The following is a 25649-nucleotide window of genomic DNA, read 5'->3' on the forward strand; positions in this document are numbered from 1 at the left end:
AGAAACATTTTGTGCACACATATGCCTGAAAAAAGTGAGGGTCATGTGAAGGCAGGAAGAGAAAGAGAAACTAAGATGGACAATTAGCTTCTTTTAACATTTAGCTGAATCACACCCATCCATTATCACTGAAAGGTTCCTCATCGCCACCTTTATATTCCAAAATGCGCTCATTGAATGTGGGTTGTTAGTGTTAAAGAATATATTTCTGCCAGGCCACATACTAGACAATCCCCGAACTATCGCTGCTCCATCCATAAGAATAGAAAGGAAATACACTGCATATAGGAATGGCTGTGCATTCTAATAAGAGATGTTTTCATTGGATTTTCGCACAAGTAGGAGAAAAACTCAAACTGACAGGGGGAAATAGAAGGCTATGGGAAATAGGGAAATATAGCCTTGTACTTCCTCCCAAACATAACCTCTACAAATTAGAAACAGACAGGAAGACAAATTTCAAATAACATCAGATGCACTAGAGAAGAAAGATCAGCCACTTTCAAAGGCTGTAATAGCTATTTGTCTCTTCAAAACCTCCCTCAACAATTAATTTACTCAAGGGTAATCAATCACAGTGCACAAGCTCAAATTCAACACCCAATGTAAATGTGAGTAAAAGAAAAAGTCTATGTTTAGTAGGATGGTTCCCACAAACACACCCCAAAATGGCTTAATACAGAAAAGGAGCCATACCATTCAGGCAAGGTTACTCACCTCTTTCAGGTTCACAGGATCTGCAAAAATGCGGGCGGGATCCTTCTCCTGCAGTAAATCCAACGTTGTACGCAACAAAACATTAAATGGAGTTAGCTGGAGTTCCAAAGCAGCCTGCTGCACCTTCACCTGAACAGAACAGTGAAAGAATAAATAAATATGGAAAAATTAGTCAATTGTAATCTAGATTTCAACTTTTTGTATAAAGTCCGCTTTGGTATAAAATATATCATTACCAGTTGCATAAGAGCTACATTAACCAAACTGCACTTTTTTTTTTTATGAAAGAAGGCAATTATTTTTAAAATGTGACTAGCAAAGCACCTAAGTTATTATTATTATCTTCCTTGCAATTTTGACAAAGAAATAAATGAAAGTGATGGTATTAGAGCTAGCTAGACCTCAGCCTAAACAATACAGAAATCTGAGATGTATCCTTTAGGTACATCAACAGCACCTCTACCCCATCATGCCCCACTATAGCAGTGACTTTCATGGGACCTTTAATACCATGACCTCATCCTGATGTTTCTGCTGGTGAGGAAGGAAAATGCTACTTACCAGTATGCATCTGTTCTTGGCATGTAGAGCTGCAGATCCTCACACTTGCATTAGATCGCCATCTGGTGTTGGGCTCGGATGCTTGCACCTTGTTGTTGTCTTGGAAGAAGTCTTTGTAGTCATGAGATAGGTGACTCCTCCCTTGGACGATAGTGCGCATGGGCATCAACTCCATCCTTAGATTGTTTATCGCCATGATGGGAAAAGATGGAGTTAGTAGAAAGAAAAATATGTCCATGTGTATATATCTAAGTAAGATAGAACTGGAACAGATAAAGGTCCCGGGGAGGTGGGTGGGCATGTGAGGATCTGCAGCTCTACATGCCAAGAACAGATGCATACTGGTAAGTAGCATTTTCCGTTCGAGACATATGAGCTGCAGATCACACACTTGCATAGACTGTACAGCAGTATCTCCCCTAGCGGTGGTCACCTGTATCGGTTGCAGTAGATTGAAAGAGTTTTAAGAACAGCTTGGCCCACAGAAGCTTGCTGCTTGGCTTGCACGACAACACAATAGTGTTTAGTGAAGGTGTGTGTTGTAGACCATGTTGCTGCCTTACATATGTCTTCTAGGGGAATGTTCCCTAAAAATGCCATAGAGGCCCCTAGTTAGCGTGTGGAATGCGCCCTAGGGGGAATTGTTAATGTGCGTTTTGCTTTCTGGTAGCATATTTGGATACATATAACAATCCACCTCGCAATCCCAGCTTTGGAGATGGGATTACCCTTATGTGGTGGGGCGAAAGCTACAAACAATTGTTTTGTTTTGCGAAAGGATTTGGTTCTGTCAATGTAATAAAGCAGGGCTCTTTTTACATCGAGAGTGTGTAGAGCTCTGTCCGCTACGGAGTCCGGGTTTGGAAAAAACACTGGTAACTCAACTGATTGGTTAAGATGAAATGGAGAGATGACTTTAGGAAGGAATTTTGAGTTAGTTCTGAGAACCACCCTGTTACGATGTAATTGTAAGAATGGTTCTTGTATGGTTAAAGCCTGGATCTCACTTACTCTTTTAAGAGATGTGATGGCAACAAGGAAAGCTACTTTCCATGTGAGGAACTGTAGTTCGCATTTATGTAAAGGTTCAAAAGGGGGTCCCATGAGCCTGGTAAGAACAATATTTAGATTCCACACTGGAGAGGGTGGTAACCTAGGAGGAATGATTCTTTTCAGTCCAGGGACTCTAAAAAGTGACAAGTGTTGTCTGTTTTGCAGATAAGCAGTAAGTGCTGCTAGATGTAAACGTATGGATGAGTATGCTAGATTACATCTTTGCAAGTGCAGTAGGTAACAAATGATATTTTGGATGGAGGCATCCAGTGGATCAATATGGTTGTGGGTGCAGTAAATAGCAAATCTTTTCCATTTTGCAACATAGCAAGCTCTAGTAGTAGGGCGTCTAGCTTCTTTAATGATGTTCACACAGTCTGGTGGTAGGTTAAGGTAACCAAACTCTAGGACTTCAGGAGCCAGATCGCCAGATTCAGCTGACCTGGATCTGGATGTCTGATCTCTCCATGGTTCTGCGTTAGCAGAGATGGGGACAGGTGTAGTTTTTGGTGCGGAACTAGTGAGAGCTCCAACAGTGTTGTGAACCACGGTTGGCGTGCCCATGTGGAAGCTACTAAGATTAGTTTGAGAGACTGTTGTCGGAGCTTGCGTACTACTAGTGGAATCAGTGGGAGTGGCGGAAAAGTGTATGAAATCTACCTGACCAGTTCATCCATATCGCATTGCCTTTGGACAAGGGGTGTGGAAACCTGGCGGCGAAGGTTGGGCATTTTGCGTTTTTGTGTGTGGCGAACAGATCTATGTCTGGTTGGCCCCACATCTGGAAAAATGGTAGAAGAACTTGGGGATGTAGTTCCCATTTGTGAATCTGTTGTGTCTGTCGACTTAACAGATCCGCAATCTGATTGTGAACTCCTGGAAGGTGTTCCGCAAGAAGATATATATTTTGTGGGATGGACCATCTCCAAATGTTCTGTGCGAGCTGGGACAGCTGCAGAGAATATGTGCCTCCTTGTTTTTGTATGTAGTACATGGCTGTCCTGTTGTCTGTGCGCATCAGGACAGCTTTGTTTTGTACATGTACTTGGAATGATTTTAGAGCTAGGAATTTTGCTAGTAGATCCAGATGATTGATGTGGAGCACTTTTTGTTGAGTGGTCCACTTGCCTTGGGTTGTATGTCCGAGGAGATGGGCTCCCCATCCTGTGAGTGATGCGTCTGTCGTGAGTACTATCTGTGGAAGAGGTTTGAGGAACGGCTGCCCTTTGGACAAGTTTTTTGTGTTCCACCACTGCAGAGAGCGATGTGTGCGGCTGTCTACCAACACCAGACCTGTAAGTTGTCCTTGAGCCTGATTCCACTGATGTGCTAGACATTCCTGTAAGGGGCGCATTTGAAGTCTTTCATAAAGTACAATAAAAATGCAAGATGCCATCATGCCTATGAGTTGCATGAATACTCTGGCTGGGAGAGTGTTGGGCTTAAAATTTTGTGATGAGGGCCTGTATGCTGGCTGGACTGGGATATGCTGTGGAGCTGTTTATTGTGGCCCCCAGATATTTGTGTATATGAGAGGGCTGGAGATGCGACTTGGTGTAGCTGACCGTGAACCCCAAGTTATGTAATGTTGGGATGGTTTGGTGAGTGTGTTGAACATATTGGGTGAATGACTTGGCTTTTATTAGCCAGTCGTCCAGATATGGCAAGAAGTGGATCTGTTGTCTTCTCAGATGTGCTGCCACTACCGCAAGACACTTTGTGAATACTCTGGGTGCGGTGGTGACTCCAAATGAAAGGACTTTGAACTGATAGTGTTGTCCGTCCACTAAAAACCTTAGATACTTCCTGTGAGCAGGATGTATGGGAATGTGGAAGTAAGCGTCCTTGAGATCTAGAGTGGCAAGGAAATCGCCTTGTTGTAGCAGCGGGAGCACTTGATGGAGAGTGATCATATGAAAATGATCAGAGTGTATATATAGGTTGAGGGGTCTGCGGTCGAGTATCCCGTCCTTTTTGGGTATTAGGAAGTAAAGAGAGTAAATCCCTGTTCCTTGATGTTGTAAGTGAACAGGCTCTATTATGTGCTTTAGAAGCAGTGAGAGAACCTCTTGTTTTAGGAGCGTGAGATGATCTGTGGACATTGGGCGCTGCTTGGGTGGTATGTGTGGGGGAGTAGCTGTAAGTTCCAGGCAGTAACCTTACTGTCTTACCCACTCGTCTGTTGTGATGGAATTACAGACAGGTAGGAACTGTGATAATCTTCCCCCGACCGGAGTGGAATGGTCTGGGGGGAGCGGAGGGAAATCACTGTTTTGTAGTGGGGGAGGTGCGGGGTTGTTATCACCTCTGCTTCTTCCTTTATCGTTATTCCCTCTGTATCAACCTCTAAAATATCCTCTATTGGGGGATGTTTGTGTAGTGGCTTTAAATTGAGGTGTCTGCACCCATGTTTTTGGAGGCTCCTCTATAGAAGGAGCCACGAAAGGAGCCACGTATTTGTGGAGACTGTAACGCTCCCATGGACTTAGCAGTTTCAGTGTCTTTCTTCATCTTTTCAAGTGCAGTGTCTACAGTCGGGCCAAAAAGTTGTTCTTGGTTGAAAGGCTGGTTAAGGATGGTAGTCTGGACCTCCTGCTTAAAGCCTGAAATGTGCAGCCAGGCATGTAGTCTAAGGAGTACACTGGTATTGATGGATCTAGAGGCAGTGTCTGCCGCGTCAAGTGCGCAGTTAATTGACGCGTTTGAAATTAGCTTGCTCTCTTGGATGAGATCATTTGCTTGGGTTTTAAATTGGTCAGGCAAATGTTGTAATAGGGTTTCCAGTTGGTCATAGTGGGCCCTATCATACCTAGCCAGCAGTGCTTGCGTGTTGGCTATGCGCCAGTGATTGGCTGCCTGCGCAGCTACCCTTTTGCCAGAAGCGTCCAGTAATTTGGATTCTTTATCCGGGGGTGGCGCATCCCCGGAGGTTTGTTAGTTGGTGCGCTTTCTAGCGTTGGAAACTACTAGAGAATTCAAAGGCAGCTGTCCTTTAATGTAAGCAGGGTCTCTAGGGGCAGGTCTATATTTCTTATCGATTCTAGGGTTCAGAATCCTGGCACGTACGGGATCTTTGAACACTTCAGGGGCATGTTTAATGACCCCTTTGATCATTGGCAATATTTGCCCTGTCTTTTGGGACTGTTCGAATGTATCCAAAAGGAAATCCTCTTCTGGTGTGTCTGAGTGCATTGTGATGCTGTGATAAGCGGCAGCCCTATTAAGCAGTTGTCCAAAACCAATGTTATCGTCTGGGGGAGATGGTTATGAGAGGTATGGCTGGGGCCTTGGGAGGTCTGGCAGATCTGTAGGGACAGGGTACTCCCAATCATCTTGTGGTTGGTCGTCTGGATCTGTGAACGGGTCATTTGGGTCACCCCCCACCCCTTGGTCATCATCATCATCATCTGGAGGTGGTGTATGTGGTGGAGAAGTGACAGGCAGCGGTGGTGTAACAGATTTTGGGAGAGGAGGTGGGTTAGAAGGAAGTGCAGGAGAAGGAGGAGGCATAGGTGATGTAGCAGAGTCCTTCTTTTTCACAGGCACTGGAGTGGCAGGTGCTGTGTCTAACTTCCTCTTCTTACATGGCACAGCTGTGACATGTCCTGTTTCAGGATTAATATAAATCTTTTTCTGCCTAGGATCGACAGGATCCGGGTGAAAATGTTCCTCTTCCTCGGAAACTGCCTTCGGTGCCGATTTGTTCGGTTCCGAGCTTGGCTGGTGCGCAGTTTTATGGTCTTTGGCCTTAGGAGGTGTGGTAGAGCCCTTAGGCTTGTCTTTTGGTTCCGAGGGTCTTGGTTTCGGAGCCAAAGCGAGATCTTTAGGCTTGGAAGCGTTGGAAACCGGCTTATCTATGAACTTCGAGATTTTCGGGGTCGATTTGCCTTTGGAGGTGGAAGGCGTCGGAACCGATTTCGGAGCAGAGTGTTCCTTTGGCTTCGGCGCCGGCGGGACGATTACGTGAGCTTTGCTCGGTCCCGAGCTACCGGAAGGCTTGTCTTTTTTCTTCGGTGCCGGGCTAGGAGGCGCGAATTCTGAAGTGTGTTTTCAGTCACGACTGGGCCAACAGGCGAAGTCTTGACCAGTGCCTTCGGTTTTGGTGGTGGGGTTGGGGTAGGGGCAGTAGTACTCACTCGTTGACCAGGAGTGATGGGGTCGTCTGAGTCGTCTACCTCTGACACGATTTTGAGAGCTTCGGAATCTTCCTCTGGGACATCCGGGCCTTCGTCGAAGATGTCTTCTGGTTCCGGAGCTGATCTCTGCGCCATGATGTGAAGTCGAGCTCTTCGATCTCGAATAGTCTTCTTCGATCGAAAGGATGCGCAGGCTGGACAGCTGGACTCGTCGTGTTCAGGTGAGAGGCACAGGTTGCAAACCTTGTGATGGTCACTGTGCGGGGAATTTTGCTCCACACTGGGGGCATTTTTTGAATGGCGTCCTTTTCATGAGCCGTAGGCCTTACGGCGTGGATAGGCCCCGCGGCCCGCGTCGACGATCGGAATCGAGCCGATGAAAGGCGTGTCAAAGATGAAGATGTTCGAAGTCAATCCGAAGAGTTTGTGGAAGTTTTGCGCGTCGAAAAAGTTTGAAATGGAGATTTCGAACCGGAGCGTAAAAATTGCATCCGAACCCAATGGCGGAAAAAAACAATCTAAGGATGGAGTTGATGGCCATTACACAATGGCAGTTGGTTTCGTCAAATAAGAGGGGTGGCCATGGGGGTGAAATTTTCGCCGTCCTTGGCCAACCTCTATATGGGCTATTATGAATTGATACATCTGTGGCGAAAAGGCCCTTCCAATCTAACAAACAACATTCTGTATCTAGGGAGATACATAGATGACATCTTACTTTTCTGGTCTGGTCTGGTACCACTGAGGAGCTAGATGAGTTGTTTATATACATGAATGACAATCCTTTTAATCTGAGTTTTACGAAAGAACAAAGCACTACGAGCATAAATGTTTTAGATATCACCATTGTGGTTGATAATGATAAATTACTGTCAATACCTTTCAGAAAACCCACCGCCTGCAATGCCCTACTGCATGCGGAAAGTGCACATCCAACCTCACAAATCAAATCCATTCCGTTTGGTGAAATGATCAGAATTAAAAGAAACTGCAGTGATGTCACCAAATTGAACTTTCACAAGTTGAAAAAAGATTTTTGGCTAGGGGTATAGCACCGATATAATTGACAAAGCACGGTACAAAACAGACAAGAGAGATAGGAATACACTTCTTTCTAAATGCAGAAAAAATGCTTCCCATAACAATAAAATCAGATTCATTACACCTTATTCCTCAGTTTGTATAGAGTTATACAAAAGTACTAAATAAACACTGGCATCTGCTATTAGAAGATCAGTGCCTGCATGACAAGATTGGCAAGAAACCCGCTATTACATTCAAAAGGGGGAAAACACTTAGACAACAGCTATGCCCAAGTTACATTCCGCCCAAGATAACAAATACATGGTTACCTACTGCTCCCAAAGGCTTTTACAAATGTGGTATGTGTAATATTTGTTGCTTCGCAATGAATAAAACAACCAAATTTCAATATAATACCACAAAGACATATATGATAAATCATTTCATTAATTGCAATACAACACATACAGTGTATTGCATCAAATGTATTTGTAACAAAATATACATTGGGAATACTGTGAGGCCTCTCACAGAGAGAATTCAAGAACACATAAGGGCCATACGCAACAATAATACACAATATCCACTTGCGGTACATTTCAACACTATACATGGTAACAAAGATCATAAATATAGGATTTCATGGTATGGATATGGCACAAACAGGCCAGAGAGGCGGCAACAGAACATTCAAATTACGCCAAATGGAAAGTAAATGGATTGTTATCTTGCCAGCTGTGGAGCTGGGAATCAACATAGATAAGGAACTGTTAGTTTCTATGAGGGACATATATAAATGAGGAATAATATCTGGCGTATGCTGAAGTGTACAGATAAAACAACTGTATGTCTGATAATGCAGAAATAAACTGACTTGGGAATCTTAATTACATCACTGCAGGTCAAACAGTTGGGAGCAAAATAGATATGAATAACTTGTTAAGTTGAATTTTTAAAGATGACTTGAAAACAATAATATTTAGAAAAGGGATGAGATTGGAGATACATTATATAATTTGATTACAAACTAGACTATACATATGGGATGGAATTATTGTAATGTGTTTCAATCATTATATCTATTAGTGACTATACTTGGGTTAAAAGCGGCTATTCTTGGGTTAACTTTTGGTTGGTGTTGATGCATCTAGGTGAAGATAAAAGGCATACAATAACAGGCTCAACACATTTGATATATTTATTTTAATAATCTATATGACTAGGACATCAAACACAATTTGTGGTGACTTTCATAAGTTATGCATATTTTAAGATGGCCGCTATGGTGTCATGATAAATACGTTATTACATATAGGACTGTCCCCTTTCAATCTCTACTACCTGACGTCGGACGTAGTTTTAAAATCAGCTGGGAGATCCGGACGCGAGGCAATCGGGACGCGCAGACTTGCATACGTGAGAACGCCGATAAGGAAAACGTTCGGGTGAGTGGGAATGATACCGCAGGCATGGTTGCCATAAGTGCATACTGAAATAGAATAGACTATTATCGATTTGGCACGCAATAACTAATATGCTTCATTAGGTGACTATAGCATGTTTGGCCTTTTTTTAATGTTTGGGCATATGGTTGGATACTAAACAGGCGAGTGTCACATGTAACCTCAGCTTGCGTTAACATTAAATCAGGATATAAATATGGGACATTACAATCATTAAGCCCCGTTTATTAATGAGTAATTACTTCCTTTTTGGGATATCTAATATGGGAATGGAATATGTAACTTTAACGGTTATGACATCGCGATCGGATACCCTTAGAATTAATTTGGATCCGCAAATTAAACGACAAGACAGATCTATCACTTGTGCTATTAACATTTCTTAGGGAATTACATTGTCTTGAAGAGTCGGGTATGTTATGCGTGCCCTGACCAATACATATATATAGCAATACTCCCCTTTTTTTCTTTGTGATAGATGGAACTTATCATGGCTCCAACCAATTATCTGAAGCGAATATACTGAGACTTGGAAGATTGTGTTTCTCAAGAAATATTGTGATAAAAATAGTGAATGGATACAATTGCTTAGGTAAGAGGTGGCTAACGTGTTCTTGCGGTATTGGATACACTTAATGATTTACATTTTATGGATCTGGTTGATTGCTAGACATATAAAGCACATGACAATCTCACCTTAATATCTTCTTCACAGTACTTTTTGGACTTGAGACACACTTTGATGAAAAGCAAAAAGACTATCAGGTTGATTGATTACATAAGAGTCATATAGAACTACTAGAGAGGTGAGAAATCGGATATGTTTGTTTTCTTCCCGTCGGGGGTTTGATACTTTGGGCCTAAAAGAGGGCTTTTTTTCAACAAAAAGCATGGCTTGTATAGACATTTGGTAGCCTTTATATCTTTTCACTGGGTGCATCACCACTGTTTTCGTTCTTTGTTTGTGTCCTTTAGAAATTAATTGAACAAATATTGGGGTTTCCTTTGTTATACTGGACATTTGTTGGCTTGTTATGGTGGTCACGACTTATGTTGAAATTAGAGATCACTATTTATATACCAGACCACAGGTGTAATAATCAATGTGGGAAATATTGTCTGTTTTAAGTAATTGTTTTTGTCTTTATATATGTGGTGTATATTCATGGTGGTCACGATTTATGTTGAAGTTAGAGATCATTATTTATATCCCAGACCACAGGTCTAATAATTAATGTGACAAATATTGTTATGTTCGTTTTAAGAAATTGTCTGTTTATATATATATGTGGTGTATATTCCAATATATATGTTTTATATGTTATCCACAGCCTTGAGGAAGCCCCGCAGGAGCGAAACGCGCGTCGGCTGTTGTATTTGACAAAAGAAAACAATAAACTGGAATGATCTACAGCTGTGTTGCCATCCAACGATGTTGAACCATTTATGTTTCTGAAATGTGCTTAATAGATTAGAGGATGAAAGTAATATACATATGTTGTGCTCTGGTGTCATCGCTTTAACTGTAACCTATATCACACATTGTGAATCTAGGATTCAATGCTCTAGGTGGATGAGTATTGGACACCAATGTTGCACCTAATATTTGTTCTGATGCTTTTGAATTATTGATTATTACAATAAGGAGAGACTATTGATGTGCAGATTATTATAAGCATATCCACCACATCCTATTCAATAAATGTCCATGGAGCTACGATTACAAGTAAATCTCCCTCCTTCATGGGTTATTCATTAATAGTCCTAACACTGTATTGAGTAACAAACCATTCCTCGAAAAAGGGAAGACGAAAACAACAAGATCATAAACAATAATAGAGAAATTCGTTAATAAGAGAGACTTCATGGGGGATCTGACCCACATGGGTATTTACTCTGCAAATTACCGACATGGTAACCATACATAGATCTCTGGGTAGCTGTCTTACAAATGCCTTCAATCATAACATTTTGTTGGGTTGTGGTAGCCTCTCTTTCCCTTTATTGTGTGAACTTTTGGCCCACCACAAAGGGACTTATTCGCTTTTTGATAACAAGCTCTTACAACATAAAATGGTTCACCTACTGTTGGGCTGTTTGGATAAATCTAAACCTGTGTGATCAGTTGCATAATTGATAAGGAGCTGAAGAACAGGTTACTTACCTTTGGTAATGATCTTTCTGGAGATACACTATCTTACAGCACATTCCTCACACTTACAATATACCACAAGTGCCACACTGGCTCTAAAAACGTTTCATAACAGTGCTCCCTTGCGCCACTGTGCGGCTCTGTGTAGGCTACGTTCTGCTCTGAAAGTGACGGAGCGTAGCTACATATCGTTAGAAGTATCTCTCAGACACTGGTTCACACTCCTAGCCACACACGTTCTAGACTTTCTAATCCCTACAGGCTGCAGCATCCAACATAAACACCACCCGCACTAAATAAGACCGGACTCACTGTCATATATAAGTGTACCTGGCTCCAGCACACCAAGAATTAAAGCACCCAGGTAATTTGAACTTCTCACCTGCCATCCCCCTTTCTCAGCAACCTGGATAGCCTCTTGTTTGTCTGTTCTGGAGACCACCACAGATCCAAGAAATATCAGAAGAAATTTCAGAACTAATCATCTCAGCCTCCTATGACCCTACATTGGTTGGAGACTTCAACGAACTAGACTACCATACTAAATCTATGAAAAACTCCTTCTACACATTCATCACTCTGGAAATCATGCAACACATCATCAAAATAACCCACTCCAAAACTGACAACACAACAACGATGTCCACACTTTCACTTTTCTTCCATCACTCTATCTCCAAAAAGGACCGAGTTTAAACCCCATCTCAAAAACTGAACACTCCAACATCCTGAACTCTCTCCAGGCCAACACATGATGACATTCTAACATCTTCAATGGTCAAATTTGCTGAAGGAGATACAAACACACCTTTCTTCAGCATAATCAATTCCCCCCTCAGCCAAAAGGGCCCTTCTGGATGCCCTTAACACAGGACAGATCGTATCCCTGCTAATATAACCAAGCCTGTACCTCATCAGATTCAGCCCTAAAAGTTCATAGGGAAAATGATTTTAAAAAACTGTTACCACTGAGGTACAAGAAAGCCTCAGCAGAATAATCTTCTACAGCAATACCAATCCAGTTTCAAACTACATTGCAGAATGGAGGCAGACACTTTTTAACTGGTTGACTATGCCCACACTATCTTCTTCAATAACAGAAATGACCTCTGACACATTATCCTGCTCATGCACTCTGCAGGCTCGATACAGACGCAAAACGTAGCTCTTATCCACAGCTTGGAAACACAAGCAGGGTTCTCGCACAATCCTGCAATGGTTCACATACTACCTCACAATATGTCACACGCCTTTAAAAGTAGTGAACACAAGATTCCAGAAACTTTCTAACTCCTAAGAAGTTCACTGGGATTCCATCCACTAACTAATCACAATTGTCTTAGCTTTATATTTAGAGTTAGGGTAAAGGATAGTGTTAGATTTAGTTTTAGGGTAGAGATACGGTTTGGATTAGATTTTTGGTTTGGTAGGCATAGCTAAGGGTTATGTCTTAAGAAACACATAGTTCACCAGTTCACATGGCATTGTATGGCGCTCCCTATATAGGGACGGCCTTCCAATACCACATCCGCCTTATTTTGTTTCTCTGTCAGAAAAGAAAAGACCATTCCCCATGTGCTAAGAAGAAAATTCTGAGCTCATCAGGACACTGATTATATATCTTGCACACACTTGACCACTTTTGGGGGTTGTCTTTGAATAATGTAAAAAAATGCTGTCAGGCCCACTAAAGCGTAGGAAGCACGTTCGTTAACAAATCTCCACAGAACAGTCAGGGAACCCAAAAAAGGGCAGGTCAAACACTGCTGGGCAGGCAGAGCCAGTGCAGCCATTTACTTAGGCATATGTCAGCAGCCCAGGACCTCAAACTTTGGTCTTTAGGCTCAAGGCAAAGGTTATTTAGCTGTGGATTTAGGATTAGATTTTGGGTTAGGATAAGACTACGTTTTAAAACTACCCTTTGTTAAATCAAAGTAGCTGTATTCTCAGTCATAGTAATTCAAAGTACTGAATTTTATTTAGTGGTATCCCTATGTAGTTGTTATCCAGGAACATGCAACCCCTAGGTCAGCTCTCTCAACGGCATCACCAAAACATCTTTTATTATCATCTGTACAGAGTGATCTTGATGGAATGGAATTCATTTTAGAAGATTCCTTGGATAACACCACCATGCACACTGCTACAGTACTGGTTGCATTGGTCTTTCAAACATTGCTACAAATGGTTTCATGTTCAGTAGGGCATTTCTAATTATGAAGAGACATGCATGATGCAATACATTGAGCAATACAATGATGGGATCGGAGGATGTTTCATCTGCAAATTATTCCAACATTTTGTTTGAAAAGACCACAATCTCTCTTTTGAAGGGAACCTTTGTCATTCGAATTCTTAAAATTACTTCTAGGTACTGCATCGTCTGTATCAGTGAATGAGTTGACATGGACAGACTAATGTGCAACACCAGGAGTTGCAAAAGATAGGTTATTTTTAGAATTCTTGGCTACCTTCAGTAATACTCTGGTGGATACTTTATCTAATGGCAGGTACCTGAATACACCCTCGCCTCCCTGTTCTGTGGAGTGTGGCTAGAAAGTCCCAAGGAGAGTGCTGTAGTATTGCTATCTTTGTATGGCTCCAATGTTGAATCTGCATTGTCTCCAAACAGACTGGAGCAGTCAAACGGCATTTTCTCAAAGGAATAGACTGTGGCGTTCATCCAGACAACACAGTGAATCAGCACACTTCTGCACGTCGCATGGGCGAAGCAGTCGGCGATGTTCAGATCAGCATGTCAAATGTACATTGTCAGACCCTGATCATCATGAGCAAAGGTATTTCGGAATGCCTTAGGGAGGGTGGGCAGGATCCTGCTTACCATATCTCGGAGAGCATGAGGTCTATCGTCCCAACAAGCAAACAGCATTCAGAGATCTAAATGACAAACTGGCAGAGGAGAAAGACCATCTTACCAAACATGTCAATGTGCTTAGATTCTTCATCAGGCAGGCAAGTAGGAAAGGCATTCAGGTTTACCTTGATGGCCGTTCCTTACCAGCAGTGCTGAACATGCTGCTGTCAAAGCATCTGTCAGGGATTCATTGAAGAGCAACAAAGGTCTTGAAGGTGAAGGGCTTTGTTCCAGGATCTCTGTAAGCAAATTCGCTTTGATTTCCACAGTTGGCTGCTGTACTTTCTGCACCTCTGTGGCTCTACAGATCATCACCACAAAACAGGCATTTTCCTCGGTATTGGGCCCCAATTCTGAAGGACTAGATACAGACCAGCATGAGCATAGTAAAGGGATATCAAATTGCCACAATGTGGGTCCCGTGCTCACTGTGCCACTGGATATCCAAGCTATACCTGGCTGATGAGCCCTAGTATGGGAGAAACGGGTTCAAGGTTGCTTGTTTTCCGGTTCAGCGAGGACCTGCCTAGCAGTTTGGGCTGGACTGTTTCCATTGGAGCAGGGTAGAGACTGATTTGCATATGGCTGGGTCCAAACTGAGTTGGCATGGTGGGTGAAAAATTATGCAGTCAGAGGGATTGTCAGTGGCTGAGATTAAGTCAAGCATTTCATCCATCACTTTGTTTTTGATGCCCCACATGTCCCGATTATCACCAGATGTGGATCCAACGCTCACTGTGTCATTGGAACTAAATCAGGCTGATGAGTCTCAGATTGCTTCTGTTACGGTTCAGGGAGGACCTGGCCTGGCAGTTCAAGCTGGACTGTCCCCATTGGAGCAGGGTTGAGACTGATTTACATATGGCGGTGTGCACACTGAGGTGGCATGGTAGGCTAAAAATGATAGACTGGGATGTGGCCAGAGCAAATGCCGGCGGCAGAGATTAATTCAAGCAATCCATCAATCAGTTTGTTTTTGATGGAAATACTGTTGAAGCAAAGACATTGCTGGAGAGCCCTCTCATACAATTGGATGTGCCTTAGTGATCTCATAACAGGACACCGGCCATGATCTAGCCAAACTTGTCTCCAGGTTCGGATCCAGATCTTGCTGCAACTGGTGTGGCCTGGAACTGGCAAGGTGCCAGGTGGAGGTCCAGTGTGGTCAATTGTTGCTCAGGCTTGTCCCGCTGATGGTGGTCCAATTGAGGGCCATGGAGGATCTGGCCCGGGGAAACAGTGGCCACATACACTCCAGCTGGAGAGAGTTGGATTATGGACGCAGAGTCAGACTGGGAAGTGCTGAATGCGTGATCTATCCCCCAGCAGTACTTGCGCCGAGGACAGGACTTAACAGAGGATCAAGATTCGGACTAAGACCAGTACTTGGGGTGCAACTGGCCTTGTTTCTAGTTTTTGGCGACATACATCTTCGCTTCCCACTTCCTGAAGGCCTTTGGATGCATGAGGGAGAATGTGATGCACAACTTTGAATCATGTTCAGATCTGAAACTCAAAGGTAGACGTTGTGCAGGTCCCTAATTAACATCTACTTCCTGCAAGTGCACCACAGTTTAAGCCTGTGGTCTTCCCGGTCTGAAGATTAAAACATTTTGGATGGCAGTGACAAAAGCGGAGCTTCGGTTTCACGTCATGAACATGTAAAAAACAAACTGACATCAGTACACAATGGTGGCACCTCTGCACCATCAATTCTGTAGGTAAAATGACACTGCCACAGAATCCAATGGCACCATCCATCAGTGCTCAGGAGCAATTGGTGATGCTATTTCCACATCCAATCTAGTGCCCAGCAGGAATAAAAAATTCTAAAGATGAGTAATCTCAGTTAGAAATACCCATCAGAAAACATCAGAAAAAGAACTTTTAGTAATCAGTAGACTAGGTACTGCTAGATGAAGATGATACATTTTCTCACAACTCACTGTCATTCATTTTAGAAAGCCATATGATGTAGCTTCAGGCAAAAGGGAAGAAACTTGTACTGAAAGTGGCTCCTGTCTACCAGAAACCTGAGAAACATATAGTGCGGTTATGCAAATGTGGATGTATAAATTATGAAGACTAATATGCTGAATTCCTCTTTTTTTTAACCATTTTGTTAGCAGTTTCAGGTTGAGTGTTGGGCTAAATCCCTATTACATCTCATTATTTAAAACTAAAAAGCAATAGCAGTACTTTCTGGCGATTCAAGATCAGTTCCACAGTTCGTTTCTGAAGATTTTATTTTATTAAAGTGGTTTTATGTAGAGCGAACAAAAGAGTAAAGGTGTTAGCACTGTGCAAAGCGAAAAAACAGTTGTACCATCACAAGTAGATATAATTACCCTGTGACAACATATTAGGAGACAGGAAAAATATTAACAAACTTAAGAGAGCCAAGTATTGCGGAAGGTTAAAAGAAACACAGGTAAATATACAAGTTAAAGCTGACAGACAGGAACATGGTAGTTGAGTTCGCAGCCTCAGAGGGGTAAATGTCTCTGAGACAAGAGTGTGCAAGGCAGGACGTTCAGAGTTCAAAAGTCTCTTGGCACTACCAGAAAATGATTGAGACAAAATACACTATTCACCGGAGCGTTTCAGTCAGAAAGCTGGATGTCGCTGTATGGAGGTCTTTGTGGGTGATGCTGCAAACTAACTTGAACTGAGCTCTGGCATCAATAGGAAGCTGCTGTTGTGCTTACAGCACAGAAGTTCCCGTTTTTGATAAGAACTTGTGTGAATAATATTACGGTTCTGCAGCAAGGCTAAGTAATAAGCCAATAAATTACATGATGGATATCTATAGAAGCAAATGTATTTCAGCTGTGCGTTATGATAATGGTGCTGGCATCTGGGGTTTACCAATATGGATAGTAGCTAGACGGAAGAAAATAGGCACTGCATACAGATTCTAGGTTTCATAGCACTGAAATTATCCCATGTCCTGAGAAACCGGGTTAGTGCTCATTTTGAGGACATAATTAAACTGGCATCTTTACTTCTGTGGGTCAAAGTATTTTCTAAGCAGAGCTACACAGCTGAACTGTAAAATTAAAAAAGATTGTCTGAACCTGGACATTTTTCTCAAAATTCCTTGGCTCAAGTAGATGAGTGATTTATGCTCCCAACTAGGCAGGCCCAAATTGCTTATGTCATTTGGGTCACATTAGAATAAAGATAATCTTACGGTAAGGAATACATTTTTACAATGGGAGGTGCATTTAAAGAGATTCTGTTGAACCATGCAAGCCCCGTTTAGGGTCTCATTTATTGTTGCAACACTTTAGGGACGATGGAGCCATATCTGTAACAGATTTCAGAAGCTCATGAAAGTTTTTTACTAACCAGGCTCAGGATGGGTATCACTCATTTTATGCCATCCTTACTGAAAGGATATGTGCTTGCTAGTGCTATAAATCTATACCTTAGTGACCATTCCTTGATTCTGACACTGATACACTTTTTTCTTCTTTACATCTTAAATTGGTAAAAAATCTTACACCATGATGAGATGCGGTTTTGTTAACTGTAGTCTACCTCTGTTATATATGCAGATGATGCCTACTCCTTTGTTTTGTTGTGAGTAGCTTTTTGCACTCCGTAATTAAAGCAAGCAGTCATTGTCCTGACTAAATGCGTAGAAGTTTGTTCAAAGCTATCTTGAAACTTTTAATTGCTTTATCTATTGATGATACTTTATCTGTGTTTCTGAGATATGAATTTACTTAATGTTTTTACGGGGTTTTTTTTTTCAACCAAAATAAACTTTATGATGAGGATGATGTCGGCGACCACCCATTCTTTCTCTAGTTTGTCTTTGCTGAGAAAAGGGTTGGTTTTGTTATGTGTGTTTTGCTGCCATTGTGGGACTTTAACTCTGTTAGTAATGCCTCCTCATTTGTGGCATGTAATGCTTGCAATGTTCACTCTTCTTTTCCAAGCCCACATTATTCAATGATGTGGGCTTGGAAATGTGGTGAATCCAGCTCTCTGTAGGACTGTTATGACTAAATGCGTGCCATAGAATTACAGATTAAAAATCGTTTGTTGTGCATACGATTTAAGGCCAGTGAGGCACAGCTAACTTAAATTTCTTACGGCCAAATCATGGTAGAATCCATGTGACACTAAGTTGGAAGAACCAATTGATGCATTGATGATGTGATCAGAAACCATCAAAGGAACAGTTTCTTACATGTGACTCCAGTTCTCTCGTAGGGGTATTTCCATGGTAAGTCGTAAACACTTGAATAGTCCAGCCCACGTGCGGGTACCCCAGAGCACTTCTTTAGATATATCTTTTTAGGTGGGATTTTTCGCCTTTCCTCATGAAGGCCTGCAAAGACACTTAAGAGATAGAGAGACAATAATGCAGCCTAAATAAATAGGCTACACTGGCCGCATCTTCATCTTGAAGTGAAAAAAGAGAGCCAGTATACTATATTTCGTGCCAGTTTTGAAGTGTTTAACACACAGAAGAATCCCGTTCACAAAACTCCTTTTTTCATGATAGGAGAGGACAGAATAGCCCCATAGGCTGCCATTATATGTCTTAAAAATAGAAGTTGCGCTGTTAAGAATCCAGAGACCACCAGTATCCCATCATGCACAGGTAGTTGCAGTTACTTGAGTTCTTTTTGAGGGCGATGAGAAGTGAATGCATGTTTTATGTTATGGACCCCTCTGTCTATTCCACCGGGGAGGAGGGAGGGTTGCTTATGACTTATCATGGAAATAACCCAGGAGAGAACTTGAGTTACAGGTAAGAAACTGTTCCTTCTCTTCTAGGGGATTTCCATGTATAGTCATGAGCACTTGAATAAACTAGCAAGTTCATTCCTATAGAACGCGGTGGAAGAGACAGAGAAAAAAGGAATGCAGATTTAAGCAAATAGGTTCCTAAGGGAAGCCTGTCCTACTTGAATATCATCTGCCTTGGCATTCGAGTCCAAGAAGTAGTGTTTAGTGAATGTATGAACTGATCTCCAGGTTGCAGCTTTGCATACCTCTGTAATGGGTATATTATGAAGCAAAGTCGCAGTAGCTGCCTTCCCTCTGGTAGAGTGAGCTTTAGGCTTAACAGCCAGAGATTTATTTGCTTTTTGGTAACAGAGTAAGATGCAGGAAACATTCCATGTGGAGATGGACTGCTTAGAAGTTGCTAGACCTGTTCGGAGGGAGCCATAGTTTACAAATAATTGGTCAGATCTCCATAGATCCTTAGTTTTATACAGATAGAATTTAAAAACCCGTCTCACATCCAGGGAATGAAGAGATCTCTCCGCTGGAGTAGATAGATGCTGGAAAAAGGTAGGTAAAGAAATCATCAGATTTACAAGAAAATCCCAAACAACCTTAGGGAGGAATTCCGGATGAGTCCTCATGACTAATTCAGATGCAGGAAACACTGTATATGGCTCTTGACAGAGAAGTGCCTGGATTTCACTAACCCTGCAGGCCGATGTAATAGCTACCAAGAAAAGCCGTCTTCCATGACAGATGCTGAAGAGACGCCTTATGCATGGGTTCAAAAGGATTCTGCAGAAGATAAGAGAGGACCACATTAAGCTCCCAAGGAAGAGAAGGACTTCTAATGGGAAGATAAACCTTCTTGAAACCCTCCAGTTATTCACTGATGACACGAATTCTGAAAAAGGAAGTTTGTGAAGGGCATTTCCTGTAGGGAGTTCGGGCTGCCAAGTGAACCCTAATGGAAGAAGATTGAAGGCCAGATTGTGCCAGAGGGAGCAAATATGGAAGGGTGACATCTACCTTGCAAGAGGTAAGATCCTCATTCTTCGATGAACACCAAATACAGAACCTCTTCCATTTATTATACTAAGCAGAACATGTGGAAGGCTGCTTTGCTTCCTTGGTGATGTCCATGCAGTTCTGAGGTAGGTTCAAGTGTCCATACTGTACTAGCTCAGGAGCCATACTGCCAAATTCAAAGAGGAGAGGTTGGGGTGCACCATATAGCCTCTGAACTTTGTTAGCAGATCTATTCTACATGGAAGCCTGAGATGTGGATGGATAGACCGGTGAAGGAGGTCCGTGAATCACCACTGACGTGGCCACTCCAGGGCTCTGAGTATCATTGTGGCCCGTGACTGCGATAGCTTGATGAGGACTGCTGGGATTAAGGGAACTGGAGGAAAGGCGTAGAGAAATCTGCCTGACCAGTTAATACATAGGGAAGTACCCAGGGTTACCAGTTGGTAATACCTTGAGGCGAAGCTTTGGCATTTGCTGTTTTCTGCGGTGGCGCACAAGTCGAACTCCAGAGTACCCTATCTTCCAAGAATATCGAGGACCACATCGTCGTTTAAGACCCACTTGTGGTTTTCCTGGAGCAGCCTACTGAGAGAGCCGGCCTGAGCATTCTGAACACCTAGGAGTTGAGTTGCTGTTATGGTCAGGTTTCTGGCCAGAAGCCACTTCCAGATCGTCTGGGTATCCCGAGTTAATGGTCTGGAACTTGAGCCTCCCTGCTTGTTGAGGTAGTACAATGTTGTTGTATAGTCCATCTGGACAAGCAGGGAGTTGGAACTGAGTGATGGCTGAAAGGCTTTCAGCGCCAGATGAACTGCTCATAGCTGTGGCAGGTTGATGTGGTAAGTGGATTCTCTGCGTGACCAGTTGCCCAGAATTTGAAGTTGGCCTGTGTGGGCTCACCATCTTTGGAGAGAGGCATCAGTGACTATGGTTTGGACAAGTATCTCCTTGTGAAAAGGGATCCCTCGTAGGAGATTGGTGGGATAGCACCACCATTTGATGGACCGGATGGCATGTGCAGACAATCAAATCTGGTCTTCCCAATTTCCTGTTCGCTGGTCCCATTGGTCTTCCAGGCATTCCTGCAGGGGTCTCATGAGGAGGCGTGCATTCGCTGTGAGAAATATACATGTTGCCATCGAGCTCAGGAGCGAGGAGACCTTCTCACGGTTGGGTGAAACATTGCCATAAGAGCCTGAGCCTTCCGAAGGATCGATAAGCGTCCCTCTTCTGAAGGACACACTTTTGCCATGAAAGTATCAATGGATGCTGCCAAATATTGCAGGCACTGTACAGGGATCGAGGTTGGCATGAAATCCCAACCAAGGGAGAAGATCGGAGGTCCAACTGAAATGCAGTTGAGCCTCCTGAGTCATGGATGCCTTGATTAGCCAATAGTCTAGATAGGGATAGACAAACATTTTGTGTTTCCTCAGATGGGCCGCTACCACTGCCATGCATTTAGAGAAAGTCCTGGGTGCTGATTTAAGGCCAAATGGAAGTACACAGTACTGATAGTGGTTGTTCCCCACTGCAAACCTCAAGAACTTGCGATGCTTCCTTACAATGGGAATGTGGAAGTATGCATCTTGAAAGTCGTTTGCGCATAACCAATCCGCTCGATGTAACTGAGGGTAAATTTGATGTAATGCTAGCATCCGGAACCTTTCTCTCTGAATTCACTTGTTGGTCATCCTTGAGTCGAAAATGGGCCTGATCTTGTTCTGGTCTTTCTTCTTGACAAGAATCTCGAATATAGCGCGCGCCTCGTTGTAGAGGAGGAGTGGGTTCCACCGCCTGTTTCTGTAAGAGGATGTTCGCCTCAAATTGTTATTGGAGCAGTTGGAATCTGGATTTTTTGGGGAGCTACTGACGGTGGAGGGCTGATGAATTGGAGAGAGTATCCATTGCGAACAATATTCAGCACCCAATTGTCTTGCATGATTTTTTGCCACTCTGCCAAGTAATGTTGGATGCTTTCCCCTACCGGAGTGGGTAGTGAAAGAGGGGGGAGACAGGATTCAGGGTTTTGACCCTGCTGGCATCTTGCCTCCATGAGCAGGTTGCTGTTCTGATCTTCCTCTTGCTTGTCGTTTCTGATAAGGCTGGTAGGAGCGTTGGTACTGTTGTGTACCTGACTGGCGGCCCAGATACCACCGAGGGGTTTGAACTCTCTGTGTAGAATAGCAGCATTAAAAAGGTCAGAAAGATTTACGTTGCTCCTTGGGTCTTTCCAAGCCAACAGCTTTTAGCATCTCCATTTCTGCCTTCATCCTGGCCATTTCCTCATCTGTGTGAGTGCCGAAAGGAGTTGTACCTGAAAACGGAAGATTCAGGATTTGCTGCTGTGATTCAGTTTTAACCGACATAAGGCACAGCCATGAGTGCCACCGAAGTGCCACACCGTGGCAATACCCATGAGCAGCAAGAAGGGATGTGTCCGCTGCTGCGCTTATGACTTGATTCGAGACCTTAAGACCTTCTGCCAAGATCTCACTAAAGTCCTCTCTTTTGTCTCTAGGGAGGTAGTCCGCAAACTGTGTGAGCGATTCCCACACTGCCCGGTCATATCTGCCTAGTAAGGCCGTTGTGGCACTACCAGCTTTTATGGTAGTCACTGCTGTGTTGCAAACCTTCCTCCCTACTGAGTCTATTTTTCGGCTCTCTTTATCTAGTGGCACTGTAGAGGTTGGAGCCATAGCATGTTGCTTTTTTGCCACCACCACAATAACACAATCAGAAGCTGGATCAGTCCTTAGGAAAGTAGGGTCCTGCTCTGGAGGCCGGTATTTCTTTTGCACCCCTGATGGAGCTGACTTAATTGAAGAGGGTGTCTGAAAAAGTTCCATAGCTGGTTCCAAGAGGCCCGGCACCAGAGGAAGCAAGGGACGTGAAGCTTGTTTTTGCTGAAGAGTCTCAAATACTACAGAACTTGTTAGTGTAGGAGTGGACACTGGAATGTTTAATTTGGAAGCAACCCGCACCAGAACCTCTTGAAAGGTGGAAATGTCATCACCTGGTGAAATCCTCGGGGGAGGAGAGTCTGACAGTGTAGGAGTATATCTCCCTGTGCTTGAAGACAAAGTGTCTCTGGTATGTCTGGAATGAGACCTTCCTCTGCGACGCCGACGATGTGAATGAGTAGAGGAACATCTGTGACTGTGAGACCAATGCCTCGTGTGAGACCTAGACCTTGGTCTTTGTGGTGGAGTAGGAGGTGAAGGCAGTGTCGGAGGAGGCGGAGGCGGTGGTCTTGGTTCCACATCTGGCAGAGGAGGTGGAGACACCTGAGGAGGAAGCTTTGGAGAGGGAACATTCCTAGTTGGAGAATAGGTGCGGGAGTATTCCAAATCCGATGTGTAAATCAGCCTTCTCTTTTTCCGCGCCTTCGGAAGCTTTGCAGAAGCTGACAAAGTCCCTGAAGAAGATCCATCCATCCCCCTCGACGTCGATCTACATGTCGATGACTAACTTCGACGTCGCCTCGAAGGAGGATCTTGTCTCGATGTCGCACGATGGCCGTTTTTTTTGCCCTTTTTCTGCTAGGGAGTCCCCCAGAGGCTGAAGACAGAACTCTGATAGAGGACTGACCCTCTCCTCGCTCTGAAGTCCCACCTGAAGATTGGGCCTGCTGTTTTCGTCGCTCTTCTGCTCCTGGAAATCGAATCTTCTCTCTGTCACACTGAGTGCTTAGAGTAAGTTTTACAGATGGAACAGGAGTCAGGAACATCAGGCAGGCATAGTATACACACTCTGTGAGGATCAGTCTTGGCCTTCCTACTACAGTCCGGACACTTATCAAAAGGAAATGGTGTTTTTGAGTGAAAACTGTAAACATTAATGTCAGAAAAAGACAGAAAAACGTAGGGAAATACCAAAGACGTAGAGTGAAGTAGCTATTTGTTAAATTCAGAAGTGAATTTTGAACTAAATTCACAAGTTACTTACCTTTGGTTACGATATATCTGTAAGAAACATTAGTAGTGATAGATTCCTTACCTTAGAATTACTCCCAGGCGTCAGACTGGATCCGGAAAGTTTTCGTCAGCAGTACCCCTGCGCATCGGTAGGTGTCGTCGTGCGGCTCCACGTGCGCCGTTGACGCTGGGATGTCGTCGCTGGAGCTACTTAGACGAGCCCATGTGCGCTGACATCAGTTCTGTACACTACTTTCCGCGCCAGGAACGCAGAGCCATGCAAGAAACTGACCACTGGTGCCATGAAACTAGGGCCCTGAAAGGGATGACCTTAACCCTAGGATCAGTTCACAGAACGAGGAGGACGGGTGGGACGGTAAGGAATCTATCACTACTAATGTGTCTTACAGATATATCGTTACCGAAGGTAAGTAACTTGTGCATCTGAAAGAAACATGTAGTGAGAGATTCCTTACCTCAGAATAGATACCCCAGCAATACCAACCCCGGTGGTGGGTCTGCAAACCAAGATCACACCAGAAAGTCCTGGAGAACAGAACGGCCAAAGAAGCTATCTCTCCAGACTTGGCTGTCCAGGCAGTAATGCTTGGTAAACGTGTGCAGCGAGGCCCACGTGCCTGCCTCACAGTTGTCATGCAAGGGAACTCCCCATCCCCATGCACTGGTAGAATGGGCGCGTAGCCCCACCAGAGGCTCCTTTTTAGCCAAAGAATAACAAGCCTTAATGCACAGAACAACCCGCCGAGAGATGGTCCGCTTGTGCATGACCCGACCTTTCTTGGCGCCCACGTAGCCAACAAAGAGTTGGTCATCCATCCGGAACTGTTGTGTGCGGCTGAGGTAGAATGAGAGCGCACGTTTTGGGTCCAGACGGTGGAGCCTCCCTTCCTCTTTTGAAGGATGCGGAAAGAAGGTAGGCAAAGTGATGGTCTGCCCGATGTGAAGGGCAGTGACAATCTTTGGCAGAAAAGATGAACGAGTCCTTAGAATAACTTTGTCCGGATGGACAGAGAGAAAAGGAGGTTTAGCAGAAAGAGCCTGGAGCTCACTCACTCTTCTGGCAGAGGTGATGGCAATCAGGAAAGCAGTCTCTAAAGTGAGAAGACGAAGAGGACAGTTGTGAAGTGGCTCAAAGGGACCACACATCAGATAGGTCAGAACCAGGTTCAAGTCCCACGGAGGCATTATGAAAGGAACAGGAGGGAAAAAATGAGTAATGCCTTTTAAGAATCTATTTACAACAGGGGACATGAAAAGGGAAGGCTGATCTGGAAGCAGTAAAAAGGCTGAAATGGCCGAGAGATAGCCCTTAACAGTGCCCAGAGCAGAGCCCTGCTGGGCCAAAGAAAGGAGAAATAGAAGGACCTCTAAAAGAGGAGCAGAAAGGGGATCCACAGCCTTTGCTGTGCACCATGCCACACATTTATTCCACCTACAGGTGTATACCGTTTTAGTGGAGGGATGCCTGGCTGCCAAGATAACATCACAAACTTCGGGAGGCAGGTCAAAATACGTCAACTGCCATCGCTCAATCTCCTCGCAAGGAGGTGGAGGCTGGACAGGTTTGGGTGGAGAACCCTCCCCTGCTGCTGGGACAGGAGATCCTCCCGAAGAGGCAGTCGCAGCAGGGGATCGATCGCCATGCTGAGTAGCTCGGGATACCATACTCTTCAAGCCCAGTCCGGAGCCACAAAAATGACTTGGGCCCGTCGCGCTTGATCTTCTTCAACATTCTGGGTAGAAGTGGTATAGGTGGAAAGGCGTATAGTAGACCGCAACTCCACTCGCGACGGAAAGCGTCGCCCAGCGAGTGCCGCCTTGGAAATTCCAGCGCGCAGAATTGATGACATTGCGTGTTCTCTTCGGTGGCGAATCGATCTAACCAAGGCTCTCCCCACTGCTGAAAGAGACCTTGCGCCACGTCCAAGTTCAGACGCCATTCGTGATCCA

The 25649-nt window shown here is 43.9% G+C and overlaps 1 protein-coding gene across 4 annotated transcripts in view; it reads right to left on the bottom strand.

Moving 5' to 3' along the window:
- Positions 1-25649, bottom strand: part of BRPF3 (bromodomain and PHD finger containing 3) — a 628641-nt gene that overhangs the window by 251535 nt on the left and 351457 nt on the right. For all 4 annotated transcript variants that reach the window (XM_085651054.1, XM_085651053.1, XM_085651052.1 and 1 more), the window contains exon 5: positions 718-846. In XM_085651054.1, coding sequence (XP_085507180.1) covers positions 718-846 — 129 coding nt within the window. The remainder of the gene's footprint in view (positions 1-717; positions 847-25649) is intronic.

The sequence above is a fragment of the Triturus cristatus genome, chromosome 1_1 (genome assembly GCF_964204655.1).
Source record: "Triturus cristatus chromosome 1_1, aTriCri1.1, whole genome shotgun sequence".
NCBI lineage: Eukaryota > Metazoa > Chordata > Amphibia > Caudata > Salamandridae > Triturus > Triturus cristatus.